This window comes from Erpetoichthys calabaricus, chromosome 7 (genome assembly GCF_900747795.2).
Source record: "Erpetoichthys calabaricus chromosome 7, fErpCal1.3, whole genome shotgun sequence".
Lineage (NCBI taxonomy): Eukaryota > Metazoa > Chordata > Cladistia > Polypteriformes > Polypteridae > Erpetoichthys > Erpetoichthys calabaricus.
Window position 1 is genome coordinate 32,691,714 of NC_041400.2, and position 26,424 is coordinate 32,718,137.

At 36.5% G+C, this 26,424-nt stretch overlaps 1 protein-coding gene across 1 annotated transcript in view; it reads left to right on the forward strand.

Moving 5' to 3' along the window:
• Positions 1 to 3,364: 3,364 nt before the first annotated feature.
• mfsd14ba (major facilitator superfamily domain containing 14Ba) overlaps positions 3,365 to 26,424 on the forward strand; it is a 61,327-nt gene continuing 38,267 nt past the window's right edge. Inside the window, exons 1-2 of the mRNA XM_028804842.2 lie at positions 3,365 to 3,711; positions 25,111 to 25,206. Coding sequence (XP_028660675.1) covers positions 3,607 to 3,711; positions 25,111 to 25,206 — 201 coding nt within the window. The 5' untranslated portion in view covers positions 3,365 to 3,606. The remainder of the gene's footprint in view (positions 3,712 to 25,110; positions 25,207 to 26,424) is intronic.

Genomic DNA, 26,424 nt, shown 5'->3' on the forward strand with positions numbered 1-26,424 from the left:
AGATTACCCAAGCCAGGCACATTTTTCCTGTCTACAATCATCTAATTTTGATAATTAGGTGCCCACTATAGTCACATTGTATTATTCCTAACTGAGAGTTGTGGAACATGATGTTTACAAACATGTTTTCACCCACAGAACTGCTACTCACAGGATTGTTTTGTTGGTTGCTTCATTCTGTGTTACTCTGTTGTGCAGGGCAGCCACTACTGAGATGCTGGAATTGTTATGTCTGGCACTAACAATCACAGCACACTCAAAGTCACTCAGATCACTTGTCTTGCCCATTTTAATGTTTGGTCCAACAAGAACTAAACTTTTTGACCCTGTCTGTATGTTACACATACCGAGTTATAGCCACATGATAGGCTATCTGGAGGATCAGGGTATTTGGATTTTTGAATAGCTGTGTCCAAACAGACATTAACTGTCCTCATTATTAGGTACATCTTTCGGGGCAGTGAGGGTGGTTTGCATTCAACTAACCAGTACACAAACTCTCAGTGAATTTTCTATTTCTATGCAAAAAGAATGTGTTTAATAGAGCCTTGTCTTTAATATATCATGATAAAATAAAATGAAACCCATTAGACTCACTGTCCTTCTCTTGTCCAGATTTCAGAGATGATTTCTTTATTACCGGTAAATACATGTATCATTTTAAGTTCATGATACTTTCAAGCTCTGAAGTTGCTTGTTTCCAGATGAATTACTGGATTACTGTAACGCACTCCTCTCAGGATGACCCAAAAAAGACATCAATCGTTTGCAACTAGTGTAGAATGCAGCCGCTAGAATCCTTACCAGGAAAAGAAAATCCGAACACATTTCTCCAGTTTTGATGTCACTACACTGGTTACCTGTGTCATTCAGAATTGACTTTAAAATTCTGCTTATGGTTTATAAAGCCTTAAATAATCTCGCCCCGTCTTATATATCGGAATGTCTGACACCTTATATTCCAAATCGCAACCTCAGATCCTCAACTGAGTGTCTCCTTAGAATTCCAAGAGCAAAACTTAAAAGAAGTGGTGAGGCGGCCTTCTGCTGTTATGCACCTAAAATCTGGAATAGCCTGCCAGTAGGAATTCGCCAGGCTAATACAGTGGAGCACTTTAAAAAACTGCTGACAACACATTATTTTAACATGGACTTCTCATAACTTCACTGTAACTTAATCCTGATACTCTGTATATCCAATTCATTATAATAACTATTCATTCAAAATCTATACTAACCCCTACTCTCTCTTCTGTTTTCTTTTCCGGTGTCCTGCCACCACCATCTACCGAAAGCACCATGATGTTCCAGCAATGATGGATGGATTAAAAGCCAGAAGTCTGTATGACCATCAGCATCAAGTGACTCCGTGAGAACCCTAACTACAAAGAGGACTATTTCATTTATGTTAGGTAGAATGCCCAGAGGGGACTGGGCGGTCTCGTGGCCTGGAACCCCTGCAGATTTTATTTTTTTCTCCAGCCTTCTGGAGTTTTTTTTGTTTTTTCTGTCCACCCTGGCCATCGGACCTTACTCCTTTTCTATGTTAACTAATGTTGTCTTATTTTAATTTCTTACTTTGTCTTTTATTTTTCTTTTCTTCATTATGTAAAGCACTTTGAGCTACTTTTTGTATGAAAATGTGCTATATAAATAAATGTTGTTGTTGTTGTTGTTGAATAGGGTGGTTACCCTTTTGCAATCAAAATGGTAAGTCCAGGTAGATTTGATCCTTTATTGACTGCCAGAAGTGAAATGAACCTCCTGTTTCCTATTCCCCTTAGACCAAAGGAATTGGTCCTCTAGTTCAGGGCTTTGACATCACTCTGGGTTTCCTCCCACAGTCCAAAGACATTCAGGTTAGGCGGATTGGCGATGCTACATTGGCCTTTTTGTACAGTATATGTATATATGTTTCTGTGTATCAGTACATTATCCCTATGATGGGCTGGAACTCTGTCTGGGGGTTGTTTCTTCCTTGTGCCCCCTGCTTGCTGACATAGGCTCCAAATTCCCCGTGAACCTACTAAAAAAAAAGCAGGTTTGGAAGATGGATGGATAGTGCAAGCAGTCTGTTCTGAACTTTGTTTTCCTCCAGTGTATTAAAAAAGAGCAAAGAGATAATATATTGCTATTTTATTCACTGATTATTTTATTGCTATTATAAACTAAAATTTCATGATCTGATGTCATTATTATTTCAAGTATGTATAGGTATAGTGAATCTAAAATGCATTTCAATGGATGACACAGTGATTAAAGCAATGTATCTTTTAACTTTTCCCTCTGTTTACCTGCGTTTTTATTCTGTAACCCCAAAACCTCAAAGATGTCAAGGTTAGATTTACTGTTGATTCCTAAACAGGCATGGTTTGGGTGTGTGTGTGTGTGTGATGAGCAATTGATTGATGTCCAGTCTAAGGGAAAGTTCCTGTCAAATGTTGCATATTAGGCTCTGGTTCCCTGAAACTCTGTAATGGATAAAAATATGAGTTAGGGAAATGGACGCTATTACAGGCTCACTTCCTCCCAGGCAGATGCAATGTTTCATACCAAAATTTACAGTCATGAAAATGAGGTGCGTCTAAACATATTGTTATTAAATGTTCAAAGCATGCATAGATAGCTTTTTAGAAAGAAGAAACAAAATGACTCTTGAACAGACATTGAAAACTGTTTCGATCACAATTGATACCAAATCCCTTCATAAACAAGAAGATATGATCTATTATCTTTTTCAACTTTCACAAGAAAGTATCTTTTTTCATTGTTATATATCGTACATTTCGTTTAAGGTGTTATTTTTTCGATATTCTAAATATTATTTCAATGTATTTTCTGAGCCCACTTTCCAAATCAATGCCAACGGCAGGCGATACTTAGTTAAGTGGCAGGTGGGTAGAAAACTCCGAACTGCACAATTTTTAAGCTATCAAAACGTATTCATGAAATCTAAATAATGTAACATTATCCTACTGGAGAATAATTACATTAGTGTGTCATTCGCCGAAAACGATGTGACAGCAGCTGGGGAAGCTTCGGCAGTTAACTGCTCCAGCGCCCTGCGGTGTAGCAGCGCCTAGTAAGATTAGTACCGAAGCCGAATGACATTAAGTAGCAGAAGGACTGATCCTGTTCGGCGCCTGCTTGATTACGGACAGAGTTTTACAGCGAATCTGAACGTAAACGTGCAACAGTACTGATAGATTCAGTTGACGTCTGAAATAACGCTATCGTTTTCCGTAGTACTCATCTACCACTTAACTCGATGATACTGTAAATCAATATAGAGACACTGAAAGATGATGATCATGTAAGGTGTCGATGGCTTTTTGTTGCCTGGTAAGCGCGCGTCATTTATGACGTAAGTTCCGCTTTAGTGTCAGAGGCGGTGGCGGCAGGAAGAGAGCGCGCAGAGCTGAAGAAACTGGCAAAGGGACAGAGAGAGAAAAGAATAAGAAGGAATCCATAACCCGAAGCTTGGTTCGTGCTGCTGTCACCAAGCGCCTCTCTCCATTAACCTTTTATAGCAATAAAAAGAAAACAAAACACGGCAACCTGGAAGAGCCGGGCATAACCGCGATAACGGCCCAACATGGATTATATATGATTCCTGGAAAATGTGAAGATATGAGTCAGGGGAAGAAGAAGAACCAGCCGACCAACGGCATCATGCTGGTCAAAAAGATCATCATGAAAGATGGGACTACAGTAAGTAGTGATTTTTATTCTTCTTGAATTGCCCAAAGAGCCATTCGTTGAAGAATGCATTGATGTGTGGAAGGTGGATTCGGGTGTGAACTGCTGCATGAAGGCATCTATAAGCAGCAAGTACAGCACAGCACAGCACAGTACAGTATAGTACAGTTTCGATTTGACTTGACTTTTTCGAAATTCTCCCCGCCTCTTTCCCAAAATTAATAGCACTGTAACTGTCTTACAGTTTGACCTTTCGGAGCTTTTATTGGTATTTATTGGAAACAGCCCTTTTTTTGGATCGGATTTTCTTCGAGGTTGTAGTTTTAACTCATACTGAATTACACTATCGATATTGACGTGGCTTGCACCCACTACTACACTTTCTTTCTGCGCAGACAATTCCATTTAAACAGTATGAGCAAAGTACGGCGTCTCTACAGTTGCTTATTTTTCAACTGTGCAGTGTCAATGGCAAATCGTAAAGAATTGACCGTTAAAATTACACAGACATTGTGGCTTAAGGACTAAAGCTTGATCTGTAATCCCAAAGAACCGCTGTAAACATCCCAGCCTGAGCACGGCACCGCCTGTGTTAAGAATGTGCAAGTTGCGGCATGTGTGGTGTTTTTAGTTGGGGAAATAGCGCTACATAGCTTTCGTTTCTTCATAATTTAATGACTTTTACCAAAACATTCAAGGCAGTATTTTTGTCATAACACACAGCCGAATGTTAAAAGCGTCTTGCTGGGATTACTAAAATACACAATGTGAGAAACTTGACGTAGATACCAGCTACAGTATACTGCTCAGCAGGGCTATAAATTCACTTGTGAGCAAAGTTGCATTTGCTAGGAAGAATCTGGGTTTGCATTTGTGCCAACAAAGCCAATTGTTGTATGTGCACAGAAGAAAGTACAGTAGAATACAGTATATAAAGAACAAAAATGTATATTAAGAAATGCTCCACTGATCCTTAAAAAATAAAAACATCTACAATTTTAATTTTGATACAAATTTCAGGTAAGACACACATAAATATCAACAACAACAACAACAATATTTATCTATATAGCACATTTTCATACAAAAAGTAGCTCAAAGTGCTTTACATAATGAAGAGAAGAAAAATAAAAGACAAAATAAGAAATTAAAATAAGACATTAGTTAACATAGAAAGGAGTAAGGTCCGATGGCCAGGGTGGACAGAAAAAAAAAAAAAAAAAAAAACTCCAGAAGGCTGGAGAAAAAAATAAAATCTGTAGGGGTTCCAGGCCACGAGACCGCCCAGTCCCCTTTGGGCATTCTACCTAACATAAATGAAATCGGTAGAATAGCTTGTCTATCTCCAAGTCTAAGCAGTGTGCAGTATATTTTAATTCACTTCAATCCATTTTAGTAACTTGCTTATTCATTTCATACTGTAGTAGCAGAGCACCAGTGCCCATTATAGCAGTATTGTATTCAAGGCAGGAACCCACCCTGGGCTGGTCACCAGTCTATCCCAGTGCACACCCACACCCAGACTCACTCATTTAATATCAATTTATTGTTGCCAGTTTACCTAGTATGCACGTCTTTGGGAGGAAACTATACACCTCCAAATTCCTTTGATGGCCTTTTTTTAGTATTTAAAACCTGCTTTGTAGAGATGAAGTTAAACTTGTTGAAGGAGTGGCTATATAAAGGAACTTTGTAACTAGGTGGGGTGTAAGTTAAAGAAATAGATTGCAACTCAACAAATAACCTGAAGGCAAAAGTAAGTATTCTTGAATTGTATACCACAGCAGACACATTTCCTGCAAGAATAGAGCAAAGCTTTGACTTAAAATGGAGTTTAATTGAAACCTTCTATAATAATTTTTTCAGAAGATGGGAAGAGACAAAGATGTTTATTTTGCATCTGGGGTTTTGATATGAGGCCAATGACTAACTCAAAGGAGAGATACTTGAATCTATTTTACAAAAATGAGACAGTAATGTCTTGTATTTTATTCTGTGTTAATATTTATACAGTGCAAAACTGCAAATGCTTTCAGCAGCCAATATGGTTTTTTGACATCTTTTAGTGTTCAAGTTTCTGTTTCATTTGTTCAATTTTGCCAGAAACAGTTTTAAGATTGAGATGACAGTATATATGCAGCTCTTTATGTACAGTTGGGTCTTAAAATATGTGGAGTTTCAATTCTTGGAACCCCCGTTAGTGCCAAGGAATGCAAAATACAGCGTGTTTAAAAAAAAAAAAAACACACAAATGCAAAATAAGGAGGGATGAGATGGAAATTGCATTGACTGTTATACAGTAAATATTCTGTAAATGGGCGGCACGGTGGCACAGTGGTAGCCCTGCTACCTCGCAGTAAGGAGACCTGGGTCCTCCTTGCGTGGAGTTTGCATGTTCTCCCCGTGTCTGCATGGGTTTCTTCCGGGTGCTCCGGTTTCCTCCCACAGTCCAAAGACATGCATGTTAGGTGCATTGGCGATTCTAAATTGGCCCTAGTGTGTGTTTGGTGTGTGAGTGTGTGTGTGTGCCCTTCGGTGGGCTGGTGCCCTGCCCGGGATTTGTTCCTGCCTTGTGCCTTGTGTTGGCTGGGATTGGCTCCAGCCGACCCCCGTGACCCTGTAGTTGGGATATAGTGGGTTGGATAATGATTAATATACTTAATATACAGTAAGTCTTGTATTTTTTTCATTAATTTTATTGTTAAAAATATACATGATATGTGTAATAATAATGACCAACAAGAATTATTGTCATACTGAAAGAAAATTATGACATCAGATCGTTTGGAAAGCAGCATCAGGAAAACGTAACAGTGAAGTGATATACATGTTCAAATTCTGCTTTCCACCTTGTATTATTTTCCTGTCTAGAGTATTTACTGATTTTTATTTTGGAAGTGACCCTTTTGTTATTGATAATCAAGAATATATCATAGGTCATGTGGTACAGTGGTTATTTTAGGAAACCGATACAATCACCTCAGTGATTTCGCTGGTCATTTGCAAGCCAGATGCTGGTAGCCATTTAGGGTATGCCAGGTATATTTTTGTACATAGCATCAGAAAATTCTACATTATCTTTAGTAGTATGCATGTTCTTCCTGTCATAGTTGCACACACACACAATCTATCTTATGCATAACATTTATACATACCTGTTTTTTTGTTTTATGAACCATGCATTTCTATTTGTGTCTTTATTTTAACATTTCTATTTGTGTCTTTATTTTAAAGAGATGGATTGGCTAATGTGATTGTTGCTTTGCTTCATAATATATTTTTAGTTTAGCTTTTATTTCACAAAAATATTTCTACTCTCGTAGGTTTAGTTTAAGTAGTTTTAATATGGTTAAAAAGTTATTTTGGAGTTAGTTTTCTGTCACAATCAGAAAGAACTTGTGTATAATATTTGTTTTAATCTTCGTAGAAGCCTATAGGTATGTAACTATAAAAACAAACAAAAACAAAACCAGACACTGAATGTGAACCGTTTATTAAGGTGCTTATATTTATGAATGATTAATGTCTTCGGTTTTGTTTACGATGAAAGCCTGGCTAGCAACCAGAACTTTCTTTGACACTGGAAATGAAAACTTGCAAAATATTGTGACAAATGCATTGCATTTTCACAGAAACCTTAAAAACATTTTTAACATATAATTCTTGGATATATTTGAATAGCCCCCTATATACTGTATGTATGAAGTTCAAGTTTATGTTAAAATACTTCAGTTAGATTCTTATGGAGGAGTAAAGAAAAACAAAAATGGTCAGTAGCTGTCATTGAACGAATAAACATCTTGGAATTGACAGGCTTTTTTAACAACCAGAGGTTATTAGGCTGGCCTCCTTGATCCCAATGATTATACTGGCACTAAAATTAGTGGAAAATGTAGATAAACACCATAGGCAGGTGACATAATAGTTATGCCAGCAAGTACTATTATTTTGAAAACCAGAAGAAGCTGCGTGAGTGAAGAAACATTGCCATTATAATATATTGCTACATACAGCATAATATCAAACTAAAAGTAGCAGTGCTGAAGCTGGACTTCTTTTTTTGACTGTTTAGTTTTGCTATTGTGTATCTGGCTGATGATGGCTTTGTCAAAGATGACATAGAAGGTTAATATTGAGTTCAGATGTTTAGATACACATTTTTTTAGCACTTGAAGTGCAAACAGATTCAATGACTTTTTCAAGGTAACACTGTTAGTCGTAGCAGGAATTGCACTAGCAACCTTGTGAGTTAATGCTCAGTGCCTTGGCTGTCTCGCTTCTTTTTAATAGAACTTTGGCACTTCAGCTATGATTGCTTATGACCCTTTCCTGGCCAAGGAAAATTATTTCAACAAATGTTCGACATTTTGTTTGAAGTGGCGTATTTCTAGTAAATTTAAATATGCGGCCTACCTGTAGTTTCTGTGACCTAAATTTTTATTGATAATCCATCAATGCTTTCTTTAGGCCCACACATATATTCTAATAACAGGACCACTGCATAATTAAGCACGAAAGTTTTAATATTCTGAAGCACGAAAGTTTTAATATTCTGAAGGAATAGAAGAATGGAAAAAAGTGGCCCTGGGAAATCACTACTACACTTCCTCCAAAACACTTTAGATAAGTAACAAGATGAACAAGATTTAACTTTGTGTATGGCATCACACATATTGTTGCAGATGTATGACTTGAACAAAAACAGTCATTAAATAAATTTGGGACCCTTTTCTTGAGCTGGATCTTTAAAGTTGAAGCCACGCAGACTGGTGTATGACAAGCTACTAGAAAACTGAATGTCAAATGCTAATTTTAGATATCCACAATTACATTTTCATCAGACAAATTTTAATCCATAGATTAACTGTAAATACATTTTAACATGTTAATGTTCAATATCTATAATTTCATTTTAAGTAGTGGAAACAAACTGACTTTTCCCATATTTTGCTTTTATTAGGAAGTATGTGAAATTATATTTTTACAAACCAAAATTGAGATTATAGATATTTGCAGTCTGTTGTAAATTAAAGATATAAAATATATTTTAGACAACTAAATTCAGTGCTTTTTAAACATCCAAAAATGCAATTGTTACTGTTCCAAAGTAAATGAAGATGTGAAATCTGTAATGAAATTAATGAAACTGATTAAAGTTAAGAATTCGAAAAATATACTAGAGCCATAACCTGTATACTGGTGAACCTCACTGAAGACCATTTCCAAGGACTGACATGTAATCATTTTTTTAAATATTAAAATTCTTTTTAATTATTCGTAAAATCAATTCTCATTAGTTTCAAGACAGACCTAACTGGTCAAAATTACAGATATCTTCAATTCAGATTTTGGCTGCTGAGAGCGCCATTCTAGATATTTCTAATTTGAGTTTTAACTAGTCAGAATATAATTACAGATGTCTTGAACTGGGTCCTCCAAATGAACAGGAAAAGACTGTCAGTTGTGTATATCTCTATTTTTCTTCTTACTAGTTAATATTGCAGATATCCACAATTTAGTGCTTGATGGCGGTATGGCAGTGCTGTGGAAGATACTGCTGTCTCACAAATATTGCAACCTGGTTCAAATTCCCTGTAACCTTTTTTTTTTCTCTCGGGTTTCTGTATTTCTCCTTACATTCCTAAAAATGCATGTTTTAGATTAATTGGTGATTCTAAATTGCTCCAGTACTACGATGGGCTCGTGCCCTTATCAAGATGGTTTGCCACCATGTACTCAGTCCTGGAAGAATAAACTCCACAATTACAATACCCTGCAATAGATTAATTAGGCAAATATGATGGTGTATGTATGCCATTCTCATTTCGACTAGTCAAAAATATATTCCAAAAATCAGAATTTTGAATTCTTTGTAGTTAAAACACTATTTTAGATATCTAAAATATGATTTTGATTTTTGAGAATATAATCATGATAAAGTTAAAAGGTGGTATTCAATTTTAAAAGTCTGTCATATTAGAAGTCTCCTACAGCCAAAGTAAAGACAGAAATTGTTGAAGTGAATGCATCCATAGAAAAGAAGATGATTAAGGGTCACATTTTCACGTTTTAGAAGTGATCTACATAGGTAGTAACAGAAAGCAGTTATATCACAGTTTAATACATGAAATATATTGATTAACACATTGAAAGAAATCTCCAGATTACAAATTTATTGTAACTCTGAATTATTAAAAAAAAAAACAGTTAATCACTTTCTTCATGAATGTAAAAAAATTGGTTTCCCAGTAGTTTTCAAAACATTATTACAACATCATTTCCCGAAAACAAAGCTGCACGAGTGTCTAGATTAGGTGTGGAAGAAAATTTGCAAGTGTAAGAAGTAAAGGTACAACATACTGGTTGCAACACTTCAGCTCTTAAAAGCAGCAGCTGAAGAAATGTATTCAGACTGTGGCTTGAGGGGACGCACCAGGTCCCCAAACCCGACACAGACAGACACAAGGCACAAGTTCAGCAACATAAATGGCTTGTTATTCACTGTGGGAAATGCTTTCCAATAGTTTCCTACCAATGCACAGCGCAATAAGCACAGCATTTACAGCACAGCACTTCTTTCTCTTCTCATCGCTTCCACTCCTCCTCCAGCAAGCTTCGTCATCCTCCTCCTGACTCTGGCTCCCTGAATTAAGTGAGGTGCTCCTTTTTATACTGCGCCCAGGAGCCCTTCAAGTGGTGTGTCAGTATGATCTGGATGTACTTTCAGGTATGGTGGAAGCCTGATGTAGTAGGGTTTCATCGCTTCTCCAGCACCCCCTGGCGGCACCCACGGAACCCAACAGGGTCCTGCCAAACTCCAACTCCCATGTCGCCCCATGGCAATCCAAGACACCGCTGCAACCCAGAGGGGCTGCCATCTTGCGCTCCAGGAAAGGTAGTGTCCTGTGCATGTCCGCTCCCCCTGTCCTTCCATTTACTATTTCAACAATAAATACTTTGTCTGAAACCAACAGGCTATTGCCAAGCTCTGTAATGAACTATGTATACACAGGGAGTGACACAGAAACACAATATTTTGGCTTTAACAGTCCTGCCTTAGTGTCCATAAGCAGTTCATGTTCATTTAGAACCCTGTTCAGTGAATGCATAATAATATACATGTTCATGCAACAGAGAAACAAATCTTATATGTGCTGGGCATTTTAGAAATATATGAGACTGGAGAAGATGGAATTGGCAGTGTGAATATAGCTATTACAAATACTTTTTATCATTAAAAGAAATGAAAGTACTTTCAATTTTAAAAACAAACAAATCACCTTTTGGTATTTGCATAGCCAAGCTAATTTTTGTATTTTGTTGTCGTAAGTGAATTTAGCTTGTGTTCACGCTGAATTTTTCTTTGCTAACTCTTAGTTCAATAATGCACACAGAAGCCAACAAACAGCAGTTGTTTGTATATTTTGATTTCTCATAAAGTCTGAAGAGCTTTCTAAGCACTAGTAACACTGGCCTTTCATGATATCAGCAGTTTTATGGGCACTAATACCCCTCTTGGCATTCAAAAGGCAGTACATGTGCAATGTAGTGGGAAACATTCCAGATCCCTCCTGTTCATTTCCACATTGTTCGTTTTGCACAGTCCTATAACCAGAGCATTGTTAGGCATTCTGCAGCCCGTTGTGAAGATAGAAAACATCTCCAGTGTTACTATCAGGCCAACAACCAAAATAATATATGAAGTACTGTGCTTTCTTTCCAAGAATGCTTAGTCCTATATATAATCCGGGGAGCTATTTGTGATCCACTTGAATGTGAATGAGAATGTTTTTAGTGTAGAATTTGTTTTACTTAGGATTACAAGAACAGTTCTTAAGTCTTAAACTTGCTTCAATATTCGACTAACTCATATAATTAAACTTGTAAAATTATTTGTCCAAAACCAGCCTATTCTCTAAATCTGAAATAGTTTGAAACATTGCATGTTAGTTCAGACTTATGGTTTATGTAGATTTTAATTCCAGAATTTATGAAGATGTTTAGCAATGCCCTAAGTTATCCCTATGGGAAAAAAAGTACCCAAGAGCATGGGTTTCCAAACTTAATCTTTTCATTTTAGCAATAAAATGTTCTTGATTTTTGTGCACAATCAAATGGCTTGAATCACCAGAATTTTAGACTGGTTGATTCATTTTTGATTTATCATGTCCACAGTCTTGTTTACTAGCACACAGAGACAGATAGACAGATTTGATTTTTGTGCACAATCAATTGGCTTGAATCACCAGAATTTTAGACTGGTTGATTCATTTTTGATTTATCATGTCCACAGTCTTGTTACTAGCACACAGAGACAGATAGACAGAATTTGGTCAGGTATTATTCAGCGATGCCTGAAAAATGTATGGAAAACTCTGAAATTCTGACCTAGTTGGAATACTGGATGCTCTATATATAAGTAATATCTAGTTTTATTTTGTAAGGTTTCTAAACTCTTTTGGGACTCCCCCAACCCCCAATGGGATGACACGCCGAAGAGAGTCCTGAAGTGCAATCGGCGCATCTGTGGAAGACAGCCTATCCATTGCTGGGGCAACTGCAGGCTCCCAGCACTGTAGCGTCTCACAGCAAAAGCAAATCCGAGCCGACCTCATTCGGGTTACAAGTGCTTGTCATCAATGGGTGATGCGAGGAATATTGTAAATGTAGGGAGCAGTATTACTTGACCACTAACCTGGCCACGACCCTGCCTGATTGCTGTGTCTGTGTACAGGAGAGTGGTAGATCCCGCTACAGTAAATAACCCTGCTGTTCCTGTTTCAAACTGATTAAAGCTGGTTTTGCTAAAGTACTAAGATTCAGACTCGTGTTTTGGGGTGCAAGACGGACTCACACGTCACAATTTTGTAGTGCAAAATCTGCTGGGGTGATTTAGCTCAAACTCAGCAGACTTCTGTCATTTTACAATACTATTAACTGTGCCAAGTTCATTCAGACTGAGTGATTCATTATTGAGTTATCATGTCCACAGACTTGCATACAGACAGGCGAAACTTCCTTATTCATTTTAGCCTTAAATAAGATACGAGCCATTGAGGAAGTACGTTGCGGATTTCAGATTGAATCAATAATATCTTTCCTAAATTAGTGCCGGTCTTATCTGTATGGTACTGTGTTTCTATATTGAAGCCAAGTTATTTTGTATATCTTTGCAGATATTCATTAAACTTTGACACATATTAAAACATTTTGTACTTGTTCAAATTGGAGTTCATTTTTAATTGTTCAGTTCCTTTAAATATTTTGGTTTAGATCAGCACTGGAAATAACTGGGGTCAAAGTGAAAAAAATGTCAAGAAATTAAACAATTTTGCCCATTCAAACACAAGGGCTATGGCAAAAAATGTGCCCAAAATTTGTAATAATAGTAATGATTTAATAGGTATAATAAGTATTGTACTACAATTTGGCTTTGACATTCCAATACCATCTAATTTTGAGTTTTTTTTTTTATATCCTCTCCCTATTCTGCCCTTGGTATGCTGACCATGTAAATGTTCCTATGAGCAGAAGCCATTGTACAACCAGTTACTGCAAAACCTGCTGCAACACGAAGGGCGCCCTCACCTCCACCAAAACAAAAAAAAAAAAATCTACCAGCCTTTGAAATTTTTATAAAATATCTTGAATGTATTGCAAGGTGTACTGAGTTTTCCATCATGGTATTGCTATAGCTGCTCGTGATTTTGTGAAGGGTAGAGTGAAATTTAAAAAAAAAAAACAAAAGTGCAGCACCGATTTAATAAGTATCACATATTTGCACACCGTGAGTGATGGTTAATCTCATTGATAATGGTTTTATGAATGGTTTAAAACTTGACTTGATGTAATTTTGGGGAAATTAGAAGAACAAAAACATGCAAAAGGAAATGGATGTGAGCCGATCACTATCCTTAGTGATATGTGGTTCTGCTTGATTGGTGAATCGGTGCTGGCTCTGGCCCGCCATGATTCTCAGTTGGATTAAGCTGTTTTTGTTAAATGTAGTTATGTTTAGAGGTGGCAGTTTGAAGCAAAGACAGGAAAGGACAAAAATTTATCCTTCATTTATTTGACAGTGGTGATGGAGTGAGGGAATGTGTAAGAAGCTGCACTTGAGGTGAATATCTGCTATCAGATCCATTTGAGAAGCAGAGAGTTGTCAAGAAGTTTACTTACCTCGGCAGTGACATTCATGTCTCTGCTGACTCTTCCTATGAAGTCAGTAGACGGATGGGGAGAGCATGGGGGGTCATGAGGTCGCTGGAAAGGGGTTTGTGGTGCTCCCAATATTGTTGCAAAAGGACGAAGGTCCAAGTCTTTAGAGTCCTGGTGCTTCCTGTCTTGCTATACAGTTGCGAGACATGGATGCTCTCCAGTGACCTGAGGCTAAGACTGGACTCGTTTGGTACTGTGTTTCTTTGGAGAATCCTTGGATACTGCTGGTTCAACTTTGTGTCAAATGAGTGGTTGCTCATGAAGTCATGAATGAGGCACATTACCTGCATTGTGAGGGAGTGTCAGTTATGGCACTACGGCCATGCGGCGTGATTCCCCAAGGGTGATCTGGCATGCGGGATCCTCATTGTTGAGGACCTGAGTGGCTGGACCAGGCTAAGGGGATGCCCATGTAACTTCTGGCTGTGGCAGATAGAGGGTCATTTCTGGAGGGTGGGACTGGACCTTCTGTCTGCCTGAGGGGTTGACAACCCGGATGCTAAGCTGTTCCGTGGTGTGGGTGCGACTACACTGTATCAGTGCATGCTCCCCAACCTGACCTGACCTGAGTTAACAAGTGTTTCCACAGAAAGAGACAAGTCTCTGTGTACATTTTAATCAGTAATACATTTGTTTTTTTAACTTTTTAATATTTTTTATTAAATTTATATGCAAACACATTATACCAATAGCTTATCTAACCCATCAGAATTTTTAATTATACCATGATACAAATTTTGTGGTAATACCTTCTGTTCTTGTTGTATCATTAATCAGTATTTTTCTAAGATTAAGAAGCATTGGCAATTATAAATTGTGCTGCAACTTTATCGAACCTTTTTGGCTGAAGGCTTGTTCTTTTAAATGAAACTGACAAAAAAGTTCTTTAGCTCTAACTGAAATACTTTGCAGCATTCTTCTCCATTACCTGCATCTCTAAATTAGATAAAGTAGGGTAGAGAATGTTCCATAATAATCCTTGCTATGGAGCATGATGGCATAGTAGTTTAACCTGCTGCCACATTGCTCCAGGAAACTGGGATCAAATCCTATTCTAATCACTTTCTGTGTTTAATGTACAATTTAGAAAAGAGTAAAAAGTACAACAGGTAAGCTTGTATGGGTTTTCTGTTAATTCAAATGAAGTTAAGTAAACATTCTTATTCTTCATGGTAGATAGATAGATAGATAGATAGATAGATAGATAGATAGATAGATAGATAGATACTTTATTAATCCCAGGGGGAAATTCACATATTCCAGCAGCAAAAAATATTAAATTAAAGAGTAATAAAAAATGCAGGTAAAAAAAACAGACAATAACTTGAATAATGTTCAACGTTTACCCCCTCTGGTGGAATTGAAGAGTCGCATAGTTTGGGGGAGGAATGATCTTCTCAGTCTGTCAGTGGAGCAGGACAGTGACAGCAGTCTGTCGCTGAAACAGCTCCTCTGTCTGGAGATGACACTGTTTAATGGATGTAGTGGATTCTCCATAATTGATAGGAGCCTGCTGAGCGCCCTTCGCTCTGCCACAGATGTTAAACTGTCCAGCTCTATGCCAACAATAGAGCCTGCCTTCCTCACCAGTTTGTCCAGGCGTGAGGCATCCTTCTTCTTAATGCTGCCTCCCCAGCACACCACTGCGTAGAAGAGGGCACTCGCCACAACCATCTGATAGAACATCTGCAGCATCTTACTGCAGATGTTGAAGGATGCCAGTCTTCTAAGGAAGTACAGGCGGCTCTGTCCTTTCTTGGACAGAGAATCAGTATTGGCAGTCCAGTCTAATTTATCGTCCAGCTTCCTAGACCAGGAGCTGTTTAATTTAACAATATTTGACATTGTTGGATGTCAAACAAACACATGGACTGTTGAATTTCCTAGAACCTGCCCACCTACACTTGTTACACAACAGCTTTATTCATACCTTTTTCCCATTATAATGACTGTTTTTCGACACTCTACTGTGGTGTGGGTTAAACTGCAATTTTTACAAGCTTGGAAATAGTTGAGATCTTATGATTGTAAACTCTGTTTCAGTAAACCGTTTATTGTGATAGAAATGTATGCCATCAGTAGTCTGGTTGTAACAAAATATTGTGTGGGTTGTGAGCAGATTAATGTATTCAACTGTATACAGTGGCCTAATTGACAGTACTTGGTAGGGAGTATTTATTGCATTTTTAACTCCTAGGCTCGTCTTTCAAATGTCACATATTGTTTTAAGATGGAATTTACATCATATATGATATTTGTGAAAATATGATAATTACAATAGTGGATTGTACAGCTGGCTATTATTTGAACAAAGAAAAGTCTATCATTAAGTTTAATAGCTGAAAACTTTTATGCTCATTGTTTGCTGCAAATCAGAGTGTGTTTAAATAAATCTTTAAATAGAACACATTCAGGCATGCATGAGTTAATGTATGTACATATTGTATGTAAATGATGTATTAGTATCTGTTTGTGAAAAATACTAATCCACCTTTTTAGCAAGTCATTCTTGTAAGTATGGATTGTTTTAGCTGGGTCTAGGTTGAATAAGTAATTGTAATCTAGTTGTTAGTGTGTTTGGCAGATACATCAAAATCTGACAAAATATAAAACTGGTACAAAAATTTATGTATTTTTATTTGAAGTTTATTGGTTTGTTCAGAATTTCATGATGGACTCTAAGCGAGGATTGAACTGCCAGCTTTAATATTTAAAATGCATTGCCACAATCACTATGCCGTACTGCCTTTAGGCTTACATTTTCATCTTTGAGGGAAAATTGTTGTGGGTGCTCTTGCACTTCTTTACTGCCAGTTACAGTATGTGATCTTGGACTGTGGTTTTTTTAATACACAAATTGCCAAGCTTCACAACAACTGGACAAAATGTAGTTTGGTGCCTTACAATTTTTTAAAAGTCAGTTGTGCCCTCTCATTTTTCGAGAAGTACAACTTTGTATGCTTGTAAATACTTACTAGCACATTTTTGTTCTAGCAAAGTACATAAACACTTTCAAAATATATATAAACAAAAAAAAAACATAATTTCTGTTTATTTTTTTGCCTGTAATGTGAAGTACTGAAATGGTTTTATCAAAGCAGACATTTGCATGTACAACTTTAGGCTAAAAGTTAACACATTGGAATGCATTGACTAGTGAGTTGCCGATGCTTGTGCAGCAGGTAGCATGGCTGCCCCATATTACTTTAGTTTGATTCCTGGATTGGGAGTTCTCTTTGTGTTCATGTGGAGATGTCCTGCTGTCTTCTGGAGATGTTGTCTAGACATTAGTTTGGTTGGTTTGAGTTTGATTATGCCTTTGTGATCCAAATAGGTAAAAGCAGATAAAGATAGTGGACAGACTGATAGATCACAGTTAGTTAAGATAAAAGAAATTTACAATTGATGACACGGACATAAATGCATGCAGACAGTAGCATAAATGCACATTAACAAAGCATTTACCTTTTATTTGTGATTCATAGCATTAAATGCTATCAGATATCTGCAGTATCTTCGGGCATTTTAATATTTCAGGACAGTACTCACAAAGGGCTGACTGTTTTCATTTCATAATACTTTCATGCAGTGTGAAAAGTAAAAGTTTCACATTGCATTACAGCAAGCAATATTGGATAATTTATATTTGAGCTGTATATAATTAATAAAAAAGAATGTCTGAATGTTTCCTTTGGTAAACATGATTTATAGTTTTTTTTTAAATCATAGATTTAATTTTTCAGGATGTGATGCTTTTTAGTAATATCAAAATAAAAAGGAGATATTGCAGTTTATTTTTAAAGGTGGTTGCCCTTATAACCAAAAAAATTTAACACGGACTTTAACATGCTTCCATGTCCCTGATTTTGCCAAGGTAGTCTTTGGCTCTCAGCCGCCCTGTAAAGAAATGTAAGGATACTTGAATAGTAAAGGGAAAAAAATGCAACGGATTTGGCTAAAGTAGTGTTATATCATCAACTTTACATTTCAGTAATTATTTTTATATTTATCAGTCCAGTCTTCTATTTTTCTGCCCCTGCTTTATGTATTGTAATATCACAGGGATAGGAGTCAATCCTGGTTATAATTTTGTTTCTGTTGCAGGGCATTCTTGGAGGGGATGTGGGGGTGGTGATGTGGAGTTGGGGGATTTGACTTTCGCAGAGGTGTGAAATTTTTGTCAAAGCAGTTTGCTCTTTTGCCAATATGTTAGTTCTCAATAGAAAGTTCTTCAGTAAGACTCCATACTAGACTGGTTTCATCTCGCACCTACCTGCTGCATAGAGATAACTTCCTGCCATATGCACACTGCCCATCTCACTGCAGCTTCTCTGCCACTTCCATGTTATAAAGATTTGTCTAACTGTGGACAAAGCAGGGAAAGAGATTAATTTCTTAACATCTTCTTTTACCAAGTACAATAAAAATGTAAAAAACACAATTAAAAAGCAAATGTCATATAAGCCTGGGAGGACTCCCTTTTGAAACAACAGGGGCAACCTTCTCCACTCCATGTATGCAGTTAGACAATAGTTGTTCTTTTCCACATCAGCTCTGTTTTTCTGACTGTGCATATGAAGGTGCAGTGAACAAAATGCTTAAAAATGCATAGAAAATATATTTTCCAATACTGAAAAGTAGCACATGTACAGCATAGCAGTAAGCGTCAAGTTTCTACTATCATGTCTACATTGGAAAATAAAAATGTATTTTGCTGCAGAGCAGATGTGCATTTAGATCCACTGGAGAAGCACCCACTAGTAGTCCTGCAATACTTATTTTTAATTCATTTAGATTACTTCAAATATCTATTGTCACTTTGTAATTAAACAGTCTTTTTCTGTTGATTGATGTAAAAAAAAGGCAAATGAAATCCACTGTGATTCAATGTTTTGTGATGATAAATTGTATAAACTTCCAAGCAACTCAGTACTGTAACTCTACACTCACGGTTATAGCAATAGCTGTTTCATACCTGCCCCTCCTTCCCCTTGGAGCTAAAATGCTTTTTTTAGCCACATAGCACACCTCCAGGCTTAGTAACCAAGCTTTTAGAGGCAATGCTTACCAAATTCTAACTTTACATGAATGTACTTACCTAATTGCCAAAGGCTGTTCTCCTTGGATATTTGCTGCATATTATAAGTAAAACATGAGCACATTACTCTACCTTATAAAATACAGGACACCTCTAGACACTACATGCCATCAAAAAGACATGCAGAGTTTTCTCCACCAAGCTTTAGCTGGATGAGGTACAAGGAATGCTTCTCTGTATGACAGGTTAGAAGTAATGTCATTTGCTTTTCGGGATGGATGAATATGGCCTTAATGTGATGAGACTACCTTTGTTAAATTTTAACTGTATTTACTGAAGAAGAGGCATGCTTTAATTTTGCCTATAATGCTCAGTGCTGTTAAAAACATTCTACTGTAAGTATTTAAATATATCATTATCATTGTCTGTGTAATGGCCATTTTCAGAGATTACCCAGGGTAGCTGGTTGCCCCATAAATGTTTTAATCTTTTATATCCAAGTTTCTGGACGTCCTCTGGTACAAGACACAATCTTTTCCATTCATCCAGAAACAGTTGGTATTTGAATACAGTTAGGTCCATAAATCTTTGGACAGAGACAACTTTTTTCTAATTTTGGTTCTGCACATTACCACAATGAATTTTAAATGAAACAACTCAGATGCAGTTGAAGTGTAGATTTTCAGCTTTAATTCAGTGGGGTGAACAAAATGATTGCATAAAAATGTCAGGCAACTACAGCATTTTTTTAACACAATCCCTTCATTTCAGGGGCTCAAAAGTAATTGGACAAATTAAATAACTGGAAATAAAATGTTCATTTCTAATACTTGGTTGAAAACCCTTTGCTGGCAATGACAGCCTGAAGTCTTAAACTCATAGACATCACCAGATGCTGGGTTTCCTCCTTTTTAATGCTCTGCCAGGCCTTTATTGCAGCGGCTTTCAGTTGCTGTTTGTTTGTGGGCCTTTCTGTCTGAAGTTTAGTCTTCAACAAGTGAAATGCATGCTCAGTTGGGTTAAGATCAGGTGACTGACTTGGCCATTGAAGAATTTTCCACTTCTTTGCTTTAATAAACTCCTGGGTTGCTTTGGCTGTATGTTTTGGGTCATTGTCCATCATGCACGCCCAAGCCATCACACTGCCTCCACCGTATTTTACAGATGATGTGGTATGCTTTGGATAATGAGCTGTTCCATGCCTTCTACATACTTTTTTCTTGCCATCATTCTGGTTGATCTTGGTTTCATCTGTCCAAAGAATGTTTTTCCAGAACTGTGCTGGCTTTTTTAGATGTTCTTTAGCAAAGTCCAATCTAGCCTTTCTATTCATATATTGTAAACTGATGAAATTATTCAGAGGTGAAACTGTTCTGCAGTAGTATGTGCTGTTGTCTGAATGTTTCAGCACTGAGGGGTCAGTTTCCTGCCTGGTCAGAGTGGGGTTTCTCTGGGTAATCCATCTTCTTTCCACATTCCAAATATATTTATGCTAGATTAATCATAAGCCTTGTCTAATATACTGGTCTAGCGCTTGTCCCCACCTCTAATATGATGAGGCTTACATAAGCTGTGGCACTTTATGGTCACAAATTGGATTAATTTGGTTTGAGAATGTCATGCAATGCTATGCTATTCTCAACTTTAAAAAGACCCAGCATGAGTAAATGCCAAGTTGCATATGACAGTGTGTACTTTGGATGACTCACACCCCATTTGAGGTAGGTGCTTACCTTTCCAGGTCCCTGCAGCCCTGGAATAAACAAACTTGGGTTTAGTAATTGAATTAAAGGGAATTATTCAGTGATTTAAAGCTCAGTTATATTGAAGAGAAGACAGCCGCAATATAGTATAGCTCACATGACTGGAGTAATACAATATATACACACAACTTATTTTAAAATTTCAGTATTGCTAATTGTGTTATTTAATAAGGTTAGATTGATTAACAAATTAATCATTGCTTATGTTGCTAGGTTTAGAATATCCTGCATAATACAGGGCTATTCCAAATGAAAGAGCATATTTCAAAAATATTTCAAACAAACTGTATAAGAAAAAACACATTCCGCACTCATTCATTGGATAGAGCAAAGTTCAAAGTTTGGTCCTATGGCCCTTGAGGATGCATGCACTCAACATGAGCACCATGTGTAGTGCAACAAACATCAAAACAGTAGACCATTTCTTGCCACGCACAAGTCAACTTGTCTATAGTTACTGAATTCACAGCTTCCTCAGTCTTGAAGGTTAGTGGGCATAGGTGGAACAAACACTCTTTCTTTAAAGTACCCCCATAGATAAAAATCGCAGGGGATAGGTCTGGAGATCTGGGAGGCCATAGACGATGAGCACAATCTTGTTGTCCACCTCTTCCAATCCATCGTCCTGAAATGGTGTTGTTCAGGTATTGCCAGACCTTATGGCGTTGTCGCCACTTTAATATAAACGAGAAACAGCACTCGGTGGCATTCACTGTTACTTTTAGGCAGGCTTTTAAACTTTGAACTTTCCTCTATCCAGTTATGTGCGGAATGTGTTTCTGTTTTAACAGTTTGTTTGAAATAAATTTCTGAAATCTGCTCTTTCATTTTGAATAGCAAATTTTTGTTCTAGTGCAATACTTCATATGATAATTCAAGATAAAATTAAATCTTAAGCTTCCAGTTTTAATGAGATTTGGAAAAATGAGGGACCATTCAATGTTTTAATTAGTTATTCTAATGATTGAATGAAAACATTGAATTGTTATCATGATGCGGTTATTTGTAAGTTGTATTAATTGTTTCATTCAGTGCCTATTTTATATAATAAAAGTCGACAGTGACTCAGGCACCACCGAGAGTGGCAGCCATTTCAGCAGCTCCGTGTACGACTTTATTTTTCTACCTTTTATTTTTCTCTTTTTTTTATTATTTTTTATTGATCACTCCTATCACTTTCTTTTATGTGGATTCGTTCCCTGGACACTCTTACTTTTACAACGTGGACATGGATTTTGTGAATTTCCCCTTGGGATTAATAAAGTTGTTTGTCTGTCTGTCTAATAATGAAAGTGAACAATTTAAGTATATTACAGAAAATGAAAACTTTGAAATATAGAACACTGAACCGAGCACACAGTCAGTCAGACTGTAGTGTGTCCCATGCGAGTGGCACAGTGGTGTAGCTCTTTTGCCTTACAGCTGTCTGGTCTTTGGTTCAGGTCCTAGCCTGGCCACTGTCTTTGTGTAAACTACATGTTGTCCCTGTGTCTAGTTAGGTTTTTCTTCCATTTCCCAAAACTGCACAGGCTTGATTAATTGTCAGTTTTACATTCCTTTACTGCAGCCAGTCCTGCAAGGAGAGGCACCAACTTCTAAAGACAATAAACCGGTTAAAAAAAATCTCCCCTTATCTCATCCCTTTTACTGTATTATATTTGTGTCTAGTGACTGAGGAGGTCACTGGATTAAGCAGAGTTTACAATAATGTCCCCATTCTAGGACTTTTTTAGCCTTGGCATGGCATATCACGTTACCTTAGGCATAATCGCAGCTCATTTATATTGCTGTTGTGAAGAGATGTTGTCTCATTCTGAATTGATTCTACAGACTCCACTCACTGGTACCAGGATTTAAATAACTTTATCTAATGATGTGATGGAACATTTACAATATACATAAAAAATAAGTTAACCGTACAAAATGTCACATTAGCATGTATTCTCATAAACCTATAACAACTCACATATCACCAATAAATCTTGTCTTTGAAAAAGAAAAGTATTAAAGATTAAGTATTTTGCATAAGTATGAAATATTGTCAGTAAAACTAAAAGGATTTTATACATTTAGATGTGATTTTTTTGTCTGCTTATACTTTTGACAACTATTAAACTAGAATAGGAATTCTTCACACAGGGTGAGGAACCAGGAAACAATATAAGCTGTAGTACTGTTACATTGGAAATTATAAAACCTCTGCATGCTTTATAGTTTAAATTAAGGTGTTTTCAACATTTTATCGTTCTGCATTATGCTTGAAAGATTTGTGAATTTACTTTGAATAGGCCATGACACTATTATACCTGAACACTGAGTCAACAATTTTTATTTATTTTGCTCTATCTGGATATTTAAAGTTGACCATAAAAGTCCACAAAGTTAATTTTTTGGCAATATTTTTAGCTTTCTTTGTTTATTCAAAACTTACCAGGTATAGTGTGAAAGTATCCCTTTATCATTGTTTCCTTGAAATTTCAGAGAAAGAATTTAATTGTTGTGGAAGTTTAGAGGAACGTTTGTGGTATAAATCGCATCATATATACAAATCTCTCCCTGTTATTAATATTGCATATCTGTTGCATTCCATACTTCTAAGATATGCTGCTTTGAGCCAAAGCTCCCAATAGAAGCAGAGCTGTTGCATAAAAACCTCGGTAGTTCTTGTGACACCTCTTGATAAAGGCAGTCTAAATGCTCTTGACACCTTGATATGAATGGCAGTATAAGCACATCACTATTGTGCTAAAACCAAATTGTTTCACTTTAGGCAACACAATTCACAAATGCAAGAGGACCATGAACATTTTGAAGTGTCAAGTGTGACTCTGCTAGTCTGCACAACATCTGGAATTCCAAAAAAGACTGGAATTGCAGCATTTGCAGCACTGCTCCACAACAAGATATTATTTTAGAAAAAAAGATGTGTGTGTATTATGCCACATTTCAGTTTGTTTCTTTGGCCTCAATGTTGAAAATATAACAATATTACAGGCAGAATGTAGAAGTAGACAAATGTTATTTTTAAAATTAACTGTAACCATATAAAGGTTACCAGTCTACACAAGATACATATTCTCTTAATAAACGTGTTAAAAGAAAAAAGTGTATAAACTACATACTAATCTTAATTTTGAAATAAATATCTAGGTGAAATATGCTTTTCAAATGTCAGGGGATGGATATTTTCCAAAAACAATACCATTTCAGATCTGTTGCGGGTCACTCTGCTTTTTATCGCATTCTGAGAGGCCTTTTAAACAGCAGATATAATTTTTTTTCCAGCCAAAGATGACACACTACTGTAATATCTGGAGTAAAGGAGTACTACAACTAAATCACCGTAAAAATTAGAAAAGCAGAGACTGAAATGTTGTTTTTTTTTTTTTTTTGTGCTATTTACCAATTTACTGATCACCGATAAGAGTCATTTGCAATGAACATCGGCCGATTTAGGTTGGCAACCGATCAATCGGAGCATAACTAATTTTCAGATTTTGCCCAACAAAACACGGCCAATGTTATTAAAAAAAAAAAATAATCAATGAGTTTTAGGAAAATTGTCAATGTTGGTAAATATGTTACAAAGCCCTGTGGTAAAATTATTTTTGTTTGTGATTTAAGAAAATGTCCTTGATTTACAAGGTTTTGCTGCTTTAATTGTAAAGGTTAACCATACCTCATTGTAATCAGGTAGGATTTTTTTTTTTACTTATAAAGTCAACATTACATTTTAAGTGTTGGTGTTCATGTTTTCATTTCATTCAAGTCTTTGTAACTACTTAGTGTTATGTCGGCTTTGTACATTTTGTTTAACCCCAAATAATGCATCTAAGTCACAATATTCTAGAAGAAGGGAGTCAACACACCTGTCCCAGTGTTGTTGTTAACAATAAATGACTATCAGAGCCAAATTTGTGCACACATGCTTAGGCTTAAAATCATAAATGTGTACCTATTAATATAGGATTTCACAAATTCTGCATCTGTTACAGCAAGTACTGTCAAAATGGTTTGAAGTTTAAAGTTAAGTATTGTTAAATCCTTCCCAACACAGCTATAGCAGATTTGTCATAGGGGGTCCTTTAAGTGAATTGTAAATACTTTTCCTTTCTGTTAGTTTGACTGTAATTTGTATCTTGTATTTCACCAATAAAATCCTGCCTTCCTGCACATCACAAACTTCTTACATACACTCCCATTTGTTCTATGAATAAAAACGTTTTGTGCTTAAAAAAATATTTTTCCCATTTTTTTAATGTTTTTTATTTATGGAAAAAGCTGTTGTCGTGGAAATAATGGTAAAATGTGTTTAAGCTTAATTTTCCTCAGTATAATGAATATAACTATCTTACTGAATTATTTATTTACCTATTTTTTATTATTTTACAGCAACAGGGAGTTGGAAGTGCTAGTGTTACCCATGCGGTGATTGTTATTTTTCTAGAATTCTTTGCATGGGGCTTGCTAACAACACCAATGTTAACTGTAAGTATATAGAATTTTTTTTTCCAAAGTTTATGCATTGAAATCATTTACAAAACTCATGTTATATGTGTGGAGTTTATATATTATCCTTGTGTCTACATGAGTTTTCTTTAATTAATAAATGTATGCATTCTCTAAACTCATATTGTCTGCATGGAGTTTGCAGGTTCTCACTGGATCTATGTGGGCATTCTTCTGGATATTCTGTTTTCCTACCATCCTCCATCCACACACACACACACACACACACACACACACACACACACACACACCCACATTATCTTAATCAGAGATTATAAATGGACCCTTATGTGAATGTGTGTGAGTATATAGTGCATGTGTAGACTGGTTCCCCATCTTAGTTTGTTTCCTGTCTTGAGCCCTCTACTGCCAGAGTAATCTTCAGCTCCCTTTGACACTGATGTAGGTTAAATGGGTTAGAGAATTTTTTTGATGTTTTATGTTCATTTTGCCATGGCAGCGTCAAGGAGATCTTTGGCTTATTTTGACTGCATGGAGTGCAAATTCAGAAAGCAGCTATGGAAAAGACACCATTACATTGCAAAACAAACACCATGTCATGGCACTTGGTAATTTTGGATAAAAAAGTAATCTAACATGCACTTATTTGGGATGTGGGAAGATACAGAAGTTATTAAAGAAAAGTAAAGCAAACATTTGAATAATGTGTACAATTTATATGGACAAGTAGTAGTCTTGAGGGTCAAAGCCAGATCAAGAGGCCCCTTGATTTATGTTAAAATAACAATAACCAATGAACAATTATGCTGCCTGAATTAAGTAATCTATTAGCAAAAAAGACAAGTTCCATAAGTTTTTGCATGACACTTTAATTGTTAATTTGTAAACTTAAGGTTTTGTTATGCTTGTTTAGAAATGTATCTGCTTTTTTTTAAATGAGGTGAGGAATGCTGTCTGGGTAATGTGTTGGAACATGAAAATGTAAAATGCCTACATTATGACCTGCCTTGAAAATACACATGTAGTTGTGGCCTTTCTTTAACAGCTGATTGACCACTCTCTTTTATTGAGAAGAAAACTCACTGTTTTTCACTCACAAAATTACTGCTGGTAATTTTTATTTTGCTGTTGCTGCTGATGCAAATCACAATAATATATTATTAATTTTAATTTAAAATTAAAACTATGGGGGTAGGGTTGATGTAGCCTATGCCAGCTAGCATAGGGCACAAGGCA